This window comes from Ceratotherium simum, chromosome 5, assembly GCF_057802395.1.
Source record: "Ceratotherium simum simum isolate JZ-2026a chromosome 5, ASM5780239v1, whole genome shotgun sequence".
Lineage (NCBI taxonomy): Eukaryota > Metazoa > Chordata > Mammalia > Perissodactyla > Rhinocerotidae > Ceratotherium > Ceratotherium simum.
Window position 1 is genome coordinate 69,805,037 of NC_141904.1, and position 16,727 is coordinate 69,821,763.

General features: G+C 39.4%; 1 protein-coding gene across 13 annotated transcripts in view; it reads right to left on the minus strand.

The window, feature by feature from the left end:
* FOXP1 (forkhead box P1) overlaps positions 1-16,727 on the minus strand; it is a 577,255-nt gene that overhangs the window by 217,391 nt on the left and 343,137 nt on the right. For all 13 annotated transcript variants that reach the window (XM_087431333.1, XM_087431334.1, XM_087431327.1 and 10 more), the window contains one exon: positions 10,924-11,108. In XM_087431333.1, the coding sequence (XP_087287459.1) occupies positions 10,924-11,097 (174 nt within the window). In that variant the 5' untranslated portion in view covers positions 11,098-11,108. The remainder of the gene's footprint in view (positions 1-10,923; positions 11,109-16,727) is intronic.

Here is a 16,727-nt window from a genome sequence, read left to right on the forward strand (position 1 = left end):
CATAAATGGCTGAACTGAGCAAATGTCTTCAAATCTGACAACTATTTTAAAATTAGGTATTATGGCTTCAGTTGTTCTAGCTATGTGATGAATAGAGGTGAATTAGCTAAAATTCAATATAAAAGTATATGAAATATGGACACCACCAACCAAACGACTAGCCTTGTCAGCCCTCATCTAATCTCTGGAAATCGTACACTCAACTCAGGCAATGGCCTGTGTAAACAGATAGGCCCCGGACCATTTCCTGGAGACCAATAAACTCAGATGCTGGCATCCAGCATAAAAAGACCTCTACTCACCATACGCCTCCAGTCATTCCATAGTAGAAATCCACCCTTGCTTATCCCAAAATAAAAAATGGCAAAATGGCAAAGACACATCTCTTGGGCATTTAATATCTAAGTCAAAAGCCAAATCCATACAGCTCAGTATATACCTCTATTCATTATCTCCTGATTGAAAGGCTTAAACGAAATCAGCAGGTATGCACATACTGAGTTATTGTTTCCTAAACTGTATCAAGGTCTTCAAAACTCCCACCAACATAGACACAAATAACCTCTTCTCCTCTGGGTTACTGAAGATTTATTGCTTAAATCACTCATCTGTCAATTAGTATATGCATCTTTTCTACAGCTTATCTTCATCTGCTGTGAAATTGTTATTGATATTTAATGCATATGTTTATGTCTTGTTCCACTCCCATTAGATTATGAGTTTTATGAATGCAGGAAGATATTCAGGATATTTCTTTGTATCTTCTAGCCAACCGTGGGACTATGAACATAAGACATGCTACATTTTTATGTTAATTTTCTTTGGTAAGAGAACCACGGCCAAGCACATCCACTCTTCGAGTGACTCAGTGTCCAACTTCCATTTCTTTAGTAGGCTGGCTGATTATTCTTCTAACCACCAACGATGCCAAAACTTAATTTGCAAGGTGCATTCAGTTAACTGATTAGAAAGAAACTCTGCAGGTCTGATGACGCCTACAAGTTAATTTACCACTCCAGAAAATGCAAAACGAAGTCTTAAATTGTGAGAGATATATATAGATAGATAGATAGATATCGATATATATATCACATCTATATATATGTATTTCTTAGGGATAATTTAGAAAAAAATGAGGGATAATTCCTCAGTTTTGTCACTATAAAGTAAGAGCAGAAGGTTCTGGAAAGCAGATCTTGCCACATCTGCCGTTCACTAATCCAGGAGTCCACAAACTTCTGTGAAGGAGCAGATGAAGGTATGTCAGGCTTTGTGAGCCATATATTCTGTGCCGCAACAAGTCGCCTCTGCTGTGGCAGGAAGAAAGCAGCCAGAGACAGCGGTCAACAAGCGGGCGTGGCTATTTCAATAAATCTTTATTTCCAAAAACACGTGGCAGGTGAGATTTGGTTGGATTTGGCCTTCTGGCTTCGTTCACCAATTCCTGGTATAGACTGCAGGCTCAACACAGTGCTTTGTATCTAGAACCTACGCAACGAAGGCATTGAATGAATGGCTGAAGCAGTTTAAAATTATTTCCAGCAAGCAATCTTGGTAACTATAATTGTGAATCACTACATTACAGAATATAATCTTGACAATTATAACTGTGAATATAACATAGCCCATGCATGATGCTTTTTCCCTCTTAAAACATATTAATAATACAGAAAGTCTATACCTAAATGCACATGACATACACATATAATACACGGCAAAAGCTTTCTAAGACAAGTGTAAATCTAAGGAGATAATCAGAATATCATAAAAACGCGGGTTGTAAAGGCATTTTCACTTAGTAATTTTGGATGCTGAATTCCTATTGAGTTGAAATGGAAATATCACGAGTAGGAGGAAAAAAATGAGGCAAGGTAAGCAATATTATCACAGTATTATTTATCATACACATTAGCACCAAAAATAGTCAGGAAAGAATGAGCATTATGTCATTCTCTCTCAGTCTTTAACCTTGTGAAAGGTTGTTGAGTTCGGAGAGAGGATAACAAGAGTCAATACAAGAGGCTATAAAAATGGAACTACCTCTTACCACACAACTTTGAAAAATTAATACTTAATAGTTATAATAATAAAAGGCCACTTTTGCCCTGTTTTAGGATGTTACATCTTATTTTATTAAATTTTTCCAAAACTCTTTCTTCCTGGGGCTCCGAGAGGCATGGCTCTGCTGTTGAAAAGCAAAAGACATTTTACGCACAATTTTCCCTCTACTAGAAAGAGGTATATTGTGCCCTTCAGTGAACATAAAATTGATATTATCATCTCTTAGTTTATATCTCACTACTTAACCTTCAGATTAAAAGTTATTGGATTTGAATGACTAAGAAGACATCATGTCACCTTCCCTTCAACGTGGAGAGAGGGGACTTGGGGAAGGGAGAAGTTACAATGGAAAAAAACCCCAATTTCGGATCAGCTGACACTGCCTCTTTTGATAAGCAACCGTGATGCTGAGAATTACTTGTGGTTGTGTAGATGATAAACTGTGCAATAAATGATCTACTTTAAGAAACTTTGCTGAAGATGAATCCACGTTAGGAAGTTAACTTTATTTAGGGTACAGTCTAAAAGGAGCAGTCTAAAAATAGGGATAAAAGAGTTAATTCAAGGAGAACCTTAGGGTTAGCAACTTAAAAAAAAAAAAAAAATCCTATCCCATCTGCAGTTAGTATTTGCACTGTCAGTTTACGCAGAAGATACTGGAAAATATCCTCTAAAAAGGATTAAAGAGAACAGAGCTTCCTTACCTCCATCCGCCTCTATGCAGGGCTTAACTTAAACACACAAACAAGGCCTTGACATCCCTAAGCAGTTTAATCTATACCTCCTAAATGAGTTTTCCAATAGCACCCACTGTTTAATAATTACACATTGTATTTTTCCAACAAAAGAAACACAACAGGCAGCCCCTTCACCTTAAAAACAAACTCATATGAAGAAGCTTGGGTCAATATGAAATAAAGACTTTATCAAAGATCTAACTTCTAGTTTTGTTCTCTAAAAGAGATAAGCCCAGTCCATGATCAATAGGAACACAAGCAGTTTATCAGCACTTCCCATGTGACTTTTGGAAGATATAGTCATTAGTAACTGGCAAAGACTAAAAAGGGAAAATAGTCCATAATTTTAATCTGAATAAACATATACACTCAAAATAGTGATATGAGGGTGTCTTTTTTTAAACAGCCTCTTAAGAAAACGTTTCCAAAATTAGTCCATCCCTTATTTACAAATTCTGTTTGTGCTTTCCTTCATCATATCACAATAACCAACCAGCGACAGGTAAGCAAGGAGCTTTGGTTCTCCTCCTGATGCCCTTCTCTTCTTGTTTCACGGTGCCCCCATTTTGCCAGTTATTCAGATTGGAAATCCCGAATCATCCTTCGTAACTCGCACTCCTTGATGTTTTCACATTTCCTAATTCAAAAGGCCCTGTCGATTTTCCAACACTCCCCTCAACACTCTCTCTCCATCCAGGCCTTCCTTTCTCTTCTATTTCATTCATTCACCAAGAGTCTTTCAAAGAACTGTTCTGTGTCAGGTCCTGTGCTCTGTGCTGGGAAATATCAGGGACTGAGGAAGGCCCAGCCCTGCCCTTACGGCACTTAAAGTTGACCAAAGGATTATTCAAATGTAGGAGGAGAAATGCAGGGAGCAAGGGGGGTCCAACAACAGGCAGTCTCAATTAAATGAGGCAAGGGTTAGTGCCTCATTACTAAATTCAGGACCAACCACAGTAGCCTTGTCACTGCTATCAATCTCTCAGGGTATCTTTCCTTCCAAGCCAGGCCAATCTTCTAATTCACCTTCAAGTACACCTCCTCTTCTGTGGCCTTTCTTCGCTGCTTAGAAACCTCCTCCGGCTTAAAAATGCAAGCCTCCCATGAGCTGAACCCACGGTACCTTCTAACCGCCTTCCCACTGCCCCCACAGTTACTCTTTAGGCTCTAGCCAAATAACCTGCAAGTTATCCCCCCATTCTGTCCCAGCACCTCGCACATCAGTTTGGTCCCCACATTTCCTTACACGTGGCAGTGCACGATAAATATTAGTTAAATGAAAGAACATGCAAACAAATGAATAAATGAATTTCAATAAATCTAAAGCTAAGAAACAAAGTTAATACTTGTTTTCCAGTGTAGCGCTTTTATTAGCCCACTTGGAACAAAGCTGAGACCAGGCCAGTATGTGAAATTCTCTTCACCACATTTTCTTGTGAGAGAGGGGAAAAAAAAAATGTGGTTGTATTTCTATGAACCAAATCAAACACAGTATTTAGCAAAGAGTCTCTGGAATGTTACAAGTAACACTTCATAATTACAATAGATTTGAGTTCAAAGACCAAGTGATGAAAAGAAACTTTCTAATATGGGGTTCAATTCCCTATATAAACTTCCTTCTCGTTGCTCCGTCTACCACTTGCATTTATATTGCTATTCTACTTTGCCATAAAAGCAGTCACCTTGTAACCCTTTTTATCAAGTAATCTATGCACTACCTAAAAGTCCACTAGACTCCATCAGGCGAGCTATACGTTTACATTACACAAACATACCAATTCTGCCGGCTCAGCACTAGTTGTCAATAAACGCAAGCAGTTGCAAAACGGCAAAGTAGGCTCCTCACCTTCACAGAACAGATAGGAACCTGCCAGTTTTGCAAAACAAACTCTTTGCAATCGCTGAAGCTAATCTGTCAACAAATTACCATTAAGGTCATACCTTCTGAAAGTTCAAAAAGAGATTTCTGATTAGACAAGAGATAGGGAGTACTTTTTTTTATTATTATTAGCTCACAGGTCAGGTCTTAAAATTACCTTAAAGTAGTGACGCTTTTGCCTAAAGTCAAGAGGGTACACTTCACTCATAATGAAATGTGGCATCTGGGTTTCTATTACCACAATCTCTTATGTCCATGGCTTTTATCTTTTTTGTTTCCCCTGCCATCTTAATTTTCAATGGAGAGATTAATGACACACAACTGTTTAGTAAAAAACTTGAAAGAATTTCATACAAGGCTCACATCACACGTTACATAAATCTTTGACAACAATATTTGGATGGAAGGCAGGTCTAAACTAACAGAGTAGAGAAGTAAATTTAGCATTCAGGGTGAAATATGCCTTTTCCAGAAATAGCCACAAAAGGAATTGAGAAAAAGTGGGAGTTTGTTATTGTTGTGGCTGCTTTTTCTTTTGTCACAATTATCTGAATTCCTGTCTCAGTTTTGTTTCAATTGTTTGTATGGTTTTCACTAACATTTTGGTGGCATTGATTCCTACAAAGTATTTTTGACCATCAATATTTTCTACACTATTTGAACTCTACACTGTCTCCAAAAAGAGTATTTCTTGGGAGAGTGATTTCTTTAAAATTATAGCTTGGATTTTCACTTACCAGTGAAGGAAGGTGCTAGCCCCAATGACAATGCCCAGTCCCATAAGGGCACATTTCAATAAATATTGATAACATCTTCTACGCTCCCTTCTTGGAAGCTTCTCTTTCAGGATACAGAAATGCTGATCATCTTTTCCCTTCCAATGGCATCAAAAGACCCTCCTTTCAGATACAGTTCCTGGCAGCTACAATGGGAAAGGCCACTTGAGGGCATTCCTAAAAAGTTCATAAGCAACCTTTTTCAAAGAAAAAAGAATAGTAAGGCTGAACTAGCCATTGCTACCCAGTCTTGGCACCTATAGATCCACACCTAATCACCTGGGCCTCCCTCTGCAGAGTGAGAAACAAGGCAAAAGACGGCCAGTGGAATTTTAGTATGGTCCTCCAAAAGAAGCTTGGTAAGAATGAGAAGCAAAGGGATGACTCTTTCAAACGAGCTTATTGCCCATCCAAACATTGACAGCTATTTCTTCCAGGCATTGTTTTTCACAGAGGCAGTTAAAGTTGGAACTGCTGGCAGGATAGCTTCCTTCTCCTCAATATTAACTAGTAAGTTCAGTTAACAAAAAATAAATGAAGGGATTCACTCTGCCATTTTGAAAATGAAGAGTTTTTAACTTTTGTGTATTGATTTAATACACAACATATATTGTGTAGGTGTTGATACTTTGGTCATTATAATTCTGTTTCTCAAGTTCAGAGGACCCCAGGATATATACTCATGATTCTCCCAGGCTCCTCTGATAGTGTATTTTCTACATGCGCTTTGAAACTCCATAACTGACTCTTTTCTAAAGTCCTGTCACATTCACCCTATTCCTCTGAGCTTCCCTGGTCCTGTGGAATGACTAATCTTTTATCTCCTTCAATGGCTCATTGGCAAATTCAACCCAATGGATCCTCCTTTTCTCTTTCATAATTTTTCAGAAGCTCCTTATCTTTCCTAGCTCTTTTACCTCTTTAATAGTCATTCAATGTGTTCTCTCTTTCTTTTACATTATTGTTATTTTTTTAAAGATTCGCCCTGAGCTAACATCTGTTGCCAATCTTCCTCTCTTTTTCTTTTCTTCTCCCCAAAACCCCAGTGCATTGTAGTTCTAAGTCCTTCCAGTTCTTCTGTGTGAGCCACTGCCACAGCACGGCTACTGATACACCAGCGGTGTGTCTCTGTGCCCAGGAACTGAACCCAGGCCCCAAACCCGAGCCACCAAAGCAGAGCGCGCTGAACTTTAACCACTAGGCCATCAGGGCTGGCTGTTCTTTTACATTATTAACATGAAACACGTACCACTATCTTTTGGGCCAAGAGATCCAACACCTTAAACCAAATGTCAAAGAAGCCATATGAAATAAATACTTTACTTATCCACACTCTCTAAAGAATACATGTTCAAATTCCTTAAATAGTATATATATTTTTTATGTCTTTCTCACAGACTAACTCTAAACTGCCCGCCTCATATAAAATGATAGCCACACCTCAAAACCACAGCAACCAAAGCTCTCCCTATACTGATTTGCAGACAATAAAACTGCCAGGTGGTACCAAAAAAAAAAAAAAAAAAAAAGCCCATCATTAAATGGAATGTTGTTAAGAAATAGCTGTTTTATTTAACAGCTATTCGTTTTTATTGAATAAACATTTTCTAGTATGCATTCTGTTAATTGACCTGACAGCATATGCTGTATATGGAGAAACTTCTAAACATTATGCTCTATGTAATATGCTTATCTGAAAAAGCTCTCATTTGCAGCAATATGGAAATAAAACTCTGCTTTCTAAAATTCAAGACTTTTAAAATGCATTAATCCACACAGTTTATGAAATTGCTCTGGACATTTTAAAATCCTTTCTTTAAGAAAAAAAACTTGAGTAATTGGTAATAGTATTTGTTGCTGCGTTTCATAATGGAGTAGCGCATATCCAATACAGAACTTTTACAGACCTAGAAATGGGGCAGGCATAATAGGAAATAAAAAGCAGTTATTGTATCGGGTAAGAATTACTGAATGGCTAAAAGAAAATGTTCAGAAACTCTATCAAATTATGTTATTAGAAAACTATTGTTGTAATAGTTTCATGGCCCAGATAGAAGTCGAGTCGAAACATCACAGAGGTAATACATTTAGTTTAGAGGAAGGAAGACAGTTAGTGAGTGTGTTGGCGGGCTCCTCCAGCTAATGGCAGCACCTCTCCTTGGCTGATGGCATGTGAGTGATGATGGCATCTTCCAGACCAGAATCACCAACTTCCCTGCCTAGAGGGCACAAACGAGCCCCACTGCTGGGTGGGAACTAGGGCAGACTGGAGGGCTGCAGGCTCCCTAACTTAAATAGCAATTCAGCTCCCAACAATTGTTACTTTTGTAGGAATATCGGCTCAGGGTTACCAGAGCTTCTGATTTTTCAAGAGAAGATGGAAAATCCAGATTTCCCCCATTTTTATAGGTTGTCAACTATGTAATATTTTTTTTTTTAACAATTCTGTTTGGACCCAATTTAGCCAACCTATAGACCAAACCCAGCACAGAAGTGATTCACTCCACAGTGAATCTTTGTGAGCTCTCCGTTCTGAAACAGTACTTTCTATCATTTGTAATTATCTTTTCTAATATGGATCAAACACAGACAGGCTTGCACTTATTTATTTTAAATCCTGGCACTGGGTAAAAATTCTATATCGTCATCCCTATATCATCAATGATTGTACTGGTGCAACTGGAAAATCCTATGACACTCAGTTTCACACGCAGCATAATTAACTCATTTCTATACCAAACCCTTTTAAGCCAGATCTTTTTGTTCCTTGGACTTCTAACATATTTTACAGTTCTAATTCTCGTCCACTGTCCTACATTAATCAAAGCTGTAACCCCTGTTGTCTTTGTACTACAGAATCAGAATGTGCCCCTGGCGAGGAATGGGGGAAAAGTCAACAGGAATTAAATTTCAGTGCAACTGTTTACTCAACTGTGGCCTGCAGTTATTGAAATCTTATCCGTGGTTTTGTGTGACTACTGCAGTAATGAATTCAGCATGGCTGTGATTTTCTCACTGCTGGTATTCTCACTTCAAGTAAAAACCTGTAGAATAAAAATGACGAAAACAACCCCAGCCCATCACGCAGGCGCTCAGATTTCTCCAAACTGTTTAATTGTTGCAGTTTTCAGTCTGGAAGAAAACTCTGATAACTCTAGTCCTGTGAAACTTTCCCAATCCTGTAGTTTTTTTCTTATTTCATCTACCGATTTTCTTTTCCCCCAACAACCTGTTAAGGACTTCATCATACACTCAGGGGGCATCAAACAGCTGTCAGTATTTTACTTTAAAAGACCCAAAAGGCTTGCCAACCACAATATGTGGAGATTTGGCCACAATGATAGACTCAATTGCCTGCTTTCTTTCCCAAACATGTCCATGGCAAATAGAAATAAAATTGTTACAAAAATATTAAAAAATATTTTTAAAGAACAATCAAAAGGTATTCACCTTTATATCGATAACCTATAACAACATATTTTCCTAACCTATAACAACATATTTTCCAAAGTGGTCACAGCCAAGTCAAAGAGGGGAGACGTGAATAACTAATTTTGCTACTGACGCTTTTTCAGGAAGATGCTGTTAAAATACACTTTTATAACTTTCTTCTGTGAGGCCAATTTGTTGTTGCTCTTAATGGGGTAGGTGGGTGAGTGCGTGTATGATATATACGTAAAGTTTCTGGCTGGCTTACCACATTGAGATAGTGAATGATTTTCAGTTCTTCAAATAAGATTTAGAAGAAGTTAATTTCCCTTTATTTAATTAATGTACTCTAAACAGTAATTACTTGGGGTTCACACCACTTTGGCCACAGCCCCACCTCAACTGCTCCATATAGTCGATCTTGGCCTCTGTATGGTAAGGGCATAGAAAATGGCACTCCAAAATACCAACTATTTATTCTCAATATAACCATAAGTAGCTAAGAACACCACATAAACAAAGACATGGATACCCTTCTACCATTTACTGATAGGTTTTGCTAATAATCTCATTGGTTAGAATTCAGCCATTTACACTAACTTAAACGCACAAAATTTATACACAACACACACCATAAATTCCAGCTGACACGATGCCCCAGGTGCAGGCAGAAATGGGTTTGGGCTGCCAACGAAAGAGAGAGCAAATCACTTAAACGAAGTCCTCTGAATTCAGACCTTAGCTTGTCTGTCAGTTTCCTTTTCTTTCTCTCTGTTGTATCTTTCCCTCAACAGGTTCCATCATCTCATGTTGGTTCCACCAACTTCTAATAGACTAACAATCTAACGATGCCTTATATTTTTAACAATTCTTAGCAAGGAGAAAATAAAACATGCTGTAGAGTCGGTTAAAGGCTATATCCCTAATATAAGAAGGGACTCCCTTTGCTTCCTGGACACAGATTCCAAGAAAATGGTTTGAGAAAAGGTTTGCCTTTCTCTTCCCTCATCCTTTAACAACTTCTGTTTCTTTCAGAAAGGCCCAAAGATGCATCATTCTTTTTTCGCCTTTTTCCAAATGGCACCATAACTGTGTATTAAATAAATGAATTAAGGACTAAAATGGAACCAAGACCATCCATCATCATTAACAAAAACTAATAATATTTCCTGATTCCAAGAGAGGTTGGAAAAACAATGCCTGTCTTCAGGCAAATACTATTTACTTATTTCAATTTTCATCAACACTTTGGCCACACAACACCATTTTCTGGGTCACCTTTACCATCTGGAAATATTTTACCAATCACTCACAGGTACCCACTTACCTGCCTACAAAGAATATAACAGGAATGAGTATGTCCCAATTTACGTTCATTTTGGGGAGCCACCAATAGGAGATCATTAAAAACATTAATAGGATTTAGCCACATACCAACTGTCAAATGTATACAAGAAACACACGTAAGTGGTGGTCCATATCTCTACCTTCCTAAGCAATTTCTTACCCTGATGCCTGTGTTACTGATGTTTTGCCTGTCATTTACCCAACTCCACCTGTATTTCTATTTATTTCTCCTCTCCTTATTCACCTACTCTTTTCTCTCTTATATCTCTTATTTCTCCTTTACCCATTATCCCTTATTTCATTTCCTTCTTCATAAGGCTTAATAAGCCTATTTATGTATTCATTTTTAATTGAAGTGTTGGGAACCATTTCTCCAAAGATGAATTTTATACCAAATAGTTAAAACTTTACGCTGACACATTAGCGGGTGGGAGGGAGTGGCCAGGGGTCCAGTCAATCTCCTTCCCAACAACCGCTCCCCAAGAGGGGGCTTCCAAGACTGAACTCCGGAGGGCTTCAGAATTAGTGTCTGAGCCAACCACCAGGACTCTAGTGCCCTGAGGGGCTTGAGAGATGCTGCTCACAGGCAGGCAGACAGACAGGGGAGCATAAAACATCCACAGCGGTGAAGTGTAAAAGGAAGGGCGGAATGCGCACACAGCGCCCTCCGCAGCCCGAGTCCAGGGCACAGTACCTGCTGCTGCTGCACGTGCGCGAGGTCGGCCGCCCCGACGTCCCCGGCCGCCGCCTCTCCGTTGGACCGCCCTTCCCGAAGGCTGCCGCACTCTAACAAGTGGTTGCCGCCGCTCGACCCATTCTGGATGGCTGAACCGTTACTTTTTGTCTCAGTCCCAGATTCTTGCATCATGACTCAAAAACCTGATAGAAGGGTTTTCAGGAGGGAGCGGAGGGGAGAAAGGAAAAAGCAGCTGTTAAAACAGTTGTTGTACATAAGGAGAAGGGCCCTGCCTTAAATGTTGCCAAAATCTGTACACAGTTGTCATTTTCTCCCACTCAATTTATCCCTCTTTAGTGGTCCAGTCTCCTAGTTTTTGAGTCAGAAACTGCGGGTCCAGATTCAAGTTTTAGTAGAAATGTTTTAAATATGTTATCTTTTTCCCCTTAGAAAAAATAAATATTTTCACGTGAACCTAGAATTTATGGTTCAATTTCTGTGATTATATCTGGATGTTTTGCTCAAAAACCCAATGTCATTCTATACAGCATATTAGGTATAACATTAAATTTTTGTATGTGCAGGCTCTGGTGGTGATGTTATATTCTTAGAGGAACAGTCTCCAACTTCAGTCTATCAGGAGATGACATTATCAGGAGGTCCCCTGAGGTCATTCACACTCAAACCCTCACAGTCAAAAACCAAACAGCGTTTTCAAGATTCGTACTCCTTGGAATCACTCAGGTACTGAAACTCTTCAAAATTGGCCATAATTGGCCAATAAGATAGGCCACTTTTAGAAAAAAAAAAAAAAGTCCCCACTTTTCAGAAGCTAAACAAATTCAGACTCTCTCATGGTTAAAATTGTCGTGAGAAATCCTATTCCAAGTTAGGTATTTCTCATGCTGGATCACTAACCTCTAGTTTGGTTTAAGGCCTGAAAGGTCTAGGCCTTGTTATATTTATTTTGGAGACAATCTTGCCCACGCAGACCAAACCAAAGGTCTGAATTTGAAAGTACTAACCGTCTAATAAAAAAAATAGATAGTACAAGATGAGTAGCGAGAGAAAATGCCTACGTGTAAATATATTTCACAGTCCGCCTGGTTACTCTCTAGGTACAAAATAATTATCCCAGGGAGTCAAACTTTCAGTGAAGGTGTCCAATTATGAGAGAAGACTGCTAATATTTGCTAATATCAATTGTTACCATCTATTGATCAGCAGTGTTGTGCCAGGCCCCACTGCAGGTGATTTATATGTATTTTCCAATTTAGTTCTGATGACAATTCACTATCCCCAGTTTGCAGATGAGAAAATTAGGGCTCCATGAGTTACTTTAATTTGCCCAACACAGACCACAGCCAGTAATGGCGGAATTAGGATTTGAGCAAGTTCAGTCTGATGTCCAAGTTCTTAACCACGTTAAAGCTGACGTGCAGTGGGGGCTAAACAATGAAAATGGCAGGGTCATACTCCAAGTTCATAGACTAGGACTTCAAAAATGAAAAACAACAGTCACTAAAGGAAGCTGACAATTCAAACATCAAAGCTAAGAAATGCCTGAATAATTAAGACTTGAATGTGAAATAATCTCAGATAAAAGGCAGAAAACTATTAACACAAATTTTTTCGAATCCTGGAAAGACATATGTACACCCAGTGCTACAGATTTCTCCCCCACACATGACGTATGTGACAAAAGGGAAACTGACATAGTCTTGACATCTATAGAGGAGGTTGCTGTCTTGCTAGAAATTGGTTTAAGTCTCTTTTCTATAGACTTGCACAAAAACCAAATGGAAGAATTAAAAGCTGAAAAATTCACATCTTTCCTCATTTCCTTTCAGGCCACAGTATGATCCAACTTGAATACAAACTTCATAAACCCAGAAGACATATTTTTTAAAGTTACTCCAATTCTGAAGGGGATTAAGAATGGCATTTTTTGTTAACAGGTGGGAAACAAACTCAGAAACAACAGCTGATTCAGTCTCATTTCTTCAGATCAGACTTTCCAGTAATTATAGTCCTTTAAAAACTGCATTTATAGCCTTACTGTCTCCAGAGTAAAGAATCCATCAAAAAACAACTGAAACTTTCTCTAAGATGTAAGAACCGGGCAATGTAAGTACCTTGTTCATCACCAAAAAAAAGAATCAATTTGTGAAATCTAGGTATTTTTTCCCTAATGTTTCAGTTTCAGTTCTGCAAAACTTGCCCATGTGTACAGAAACTAGGAAAAGACAGTGTTTAGGTATTTAAGGGAGAGAACAGTTGTCTCAGAGCAGTTAGCAAGGACACCCATAGAATTATTAGAATATGTCACAAGCATACCTAAAGAAAAAAAATTTTTTTTTACCTTCTGGAAAGCCTATCCATATCAGGGATTGGACCCCCCCAAAAGAAAAAACATTGCCTATACATAAAATCTATACCTTCCCCCAGAATGGGGCATATTTAGCCAAATACCCTGTCTTCATGGAGCAGGGCTACAAGCAGAAGGCTACTTTCAAAACATGTGCCCATCAGGACTCCAACCTGAACAGGTGTCTAAGAGACGGGCCCTGCTTGTTTCCTTGGTTCAACACCATCCTGGTGGGTGGAGTAAGAACAATCTCCAATCCACAATTTGATGAGAAGGTTTTGCTCCGTGCAGTTCCAGAGAAGACTGCCAAGTCCTTCAGTACAAGTTTTGCAGGCACCAGGCCAAGCAGCTTGGCTTGCGAATCAGGTTTGTGAGAGTGCAGGCTTTGGGACCAAAATTGCATAAAGGATTATTTTGGTCTGAAGATGTCCTTAATTAGTCAAGTGCTAACAGTAGTATGTAGGTTGGAAGCTTTAAAATTTCCCATAATCTCCCACACCAATCAGGAGAAAACAGCTTTGTGAAAAGCACATGTGAAAAATTAGGAGTATCGATGTCTAAGAACATTTCTAACAATATCTGGGCTGGCACTATTTCTTTCTATGGAATGATCCAAGCCATTTAATAAGCCTTTATATCTGTGCCATGCTTCACAAACTACAAAGCCCTCTGATACTTTTCAAACTCATAACAAGTCTCGGAGGGAGAAAAGGTTGGTGGTTTTATTCCCATTTTATAGATAAGAAAACCAAAGCTCAGTAGGTGAAGGAATCGACGCAGCCATAATCAGTCCCCACTTCAGACATGAACGTGTCCATTCAATAAATGACAGAGAATTTCCTCTTTGCAAAGTCCTGTGCAAGGTGGTGAATTAGTAAATCAATGAAAGGAAAACGAAGTAATTCCAGGAAAGACAATAATGAGGATGACAGGTGGACAAAGAAAAGCATCTAAAATCCAAAGATGAAAGTGTCAGCATTCTTTAGCAAACAACTCTATTTGTCTTTTTCTATTGCGTTTCACAATTTTAGAGTCATCTGGGGGCAAGTCAATGTGTATGAGAGGCATCTGTGCTCTCGAACGTAGAACACTGCACCCTTTTTTCTTAGAGGGAGCGTGCCCCAGGCACTCAGTTTGTATAACCTCAGCTTCCCTCTGGGACTCCCCATAACCAACGAACATTGAGAACAAGAAACGATGCACGATCATCCCAAGTGCCTGAATATACAGGCACGGCACCTGGTGGGCATGGCCACCTAACAAGTCCTTTCTCCAGAAACAAAACCAAACCTTCCTCTGGCTTCCTGTATGGCTTCTACCCATGAGCTGGGCCTGTTTAAATCACGTATGATCCATTCAACACGACCCTACGAAGGCTAACGCTACAATCGCAAGGATGTCAGAAAGCTTAAGAAAGCCAAAATGGCCCACTTCTCATCTTGCTTGGAAACATTACAGAGCTACTGATTTCAAAAGATCGATCTTTGTGCTGGAGGGACTTGTAGAAAAGGATAAGAACTGAGTTTAGCATGCTTATCTATTGTTGTTGCCAACAGAGCTGCTCTCTGGACGTATTCTGGAAAATTCATAACGTCCAGGCCAACGTATTTATAGTAAATTAAAGCAATGCTTTATTATTATGATTATTTCCTTGGTTACAGTGTTGATGCTGAAAATTTAGGGAAAATAAAGCCCTCGTTATCATGCTCATGAAAGATTTTAAGCTAACAAAAAGTTCAGTCTTGATTTCAGGGCAGTTAATTATGGTTGACCAAGTCAGGCAGAAGTAAATTAACTTGGCTGATCAATTATTTATATGAAGCAGAATAAATGCCCTTAAAGAACTTGGTCTGTTCATGAAAGGATGTGTAAACTAAACTAAACATAGTTTTGTAAAATATATTTCTACTTCTATGGGGAGAAGAGAAGAAAAGTTAATGGTGAAATCACTTTTAGGAAAATGATTACAGTGATTATACGTCCTCCTCCCATCCAAAAGGAAATATCCTCTCTCTCATTGTTCATCCCTGTGCAAGGAAAGGAGAATGGCATGCGATTTTGAAAAGATAACAGAAGCTCTTTGAAAAAAAAAAGGAAGGAAGGAAGGAAAAAAGGGAGGGAGAGAGAAAGGGAAGGAAGGAGGAAGGGAGGAAGGGAGTAGGGATGAGAAGGAAGGAAGGAAGGAGGGAGAGGCGAGAAGTAGAGAGAAAGAAGGACACTAAGAATGGAGAGACTATGTAAATTTCTATAGTTTAGAAATACTGGTCACGTGGCTCTTACTTTATCATCAGTTACACTCCATGCAGAGTTTGCAGACTGGACAAGAGTGAAGGTGAGAGTCAGGCTAGCTCTAGTTCTGCAAGAAGAACTCTTTAAATTACTCCTGTTGCATCCTGAAGATTCAAAATCCTTAACAACTGTGTTCATGTGGTTCAGGAAAGAAGAAAAGCTTGTCTGCATTAAGATATAAAGCATACATGTACTTCTGGGGCTCACCAGGTAAATGAACTGGTTCCCTTTGAATGTGCAAAAGATATACCTGGCAACACAAAACACCGAAAGGAGTTTTAAGGAGCAAGGTGCAGCCCAGGGGATTTTCTTCCATAGTAGGCAAACAGTGGGGTGGCCTGGGACACTCAACCAGCTCCATCCTTTTACTCCTCTCGTGGGTGTTACTCCTATTCAAAATAGACAGGGAACCAGGCAACAGGCCGCATCCAGATGAAAGAGCCTCTCAGCAGAGTGCTACAACCATGGAGGCTTCACAGTTCCTAGTGTGTGGTACATGCTTTTCAATTGTTCATCCCTCACCTGGCAAGATGCTACTGGAGCAGGTGGCAATGAGGAGATGAAGGGCTGGTGGAGGGGATAACAAATGAAATTTAGGGGTTAAGGAAGCAGGTGAAGAAAGGGCATGATGGAGGGGGTGCAACTGGCCCCGAGATGCTGAATCAGCCTACAGGTGGGGGTTCCACAGCAAACTGTTAAAGGAAGAAAGGGGGAGGAGGAAGATGTAACAAGAGAAACAGAGTAACAGCAGCTGATTATTTTCTCATCTGAGATGACTTCCACAAATTGTGAATGAACCCTTCAGACACCACCATTGGTCTATCCACTGCTCCCACTGGCGCGGGTCCCATTTCATGGAAAGACCATCCAAGAGCCAAGTTTAGGAAGAGAAGTCAGTGTGCTGACTGTGTAATGAAGGCATCATCTTCCAATACCAAATTTTCATAATTATAACAGAAAGGCGTAAATTTTCTAATGCATGGCAGTTCAAAAAGTAATCAAGGGAATGAGCCGGAGGGCTATTTTAATGTATGCAAAGCTAGTGACCCACAGTAAATGGGAGGTAAGCCACAATGAATGCAAAGTAATGCACACATGCTGAAGTCCTGGTCTGATGAGGGACGGCTAAAATTAACACCCAATTAATTTCCGAATTGACAAACAA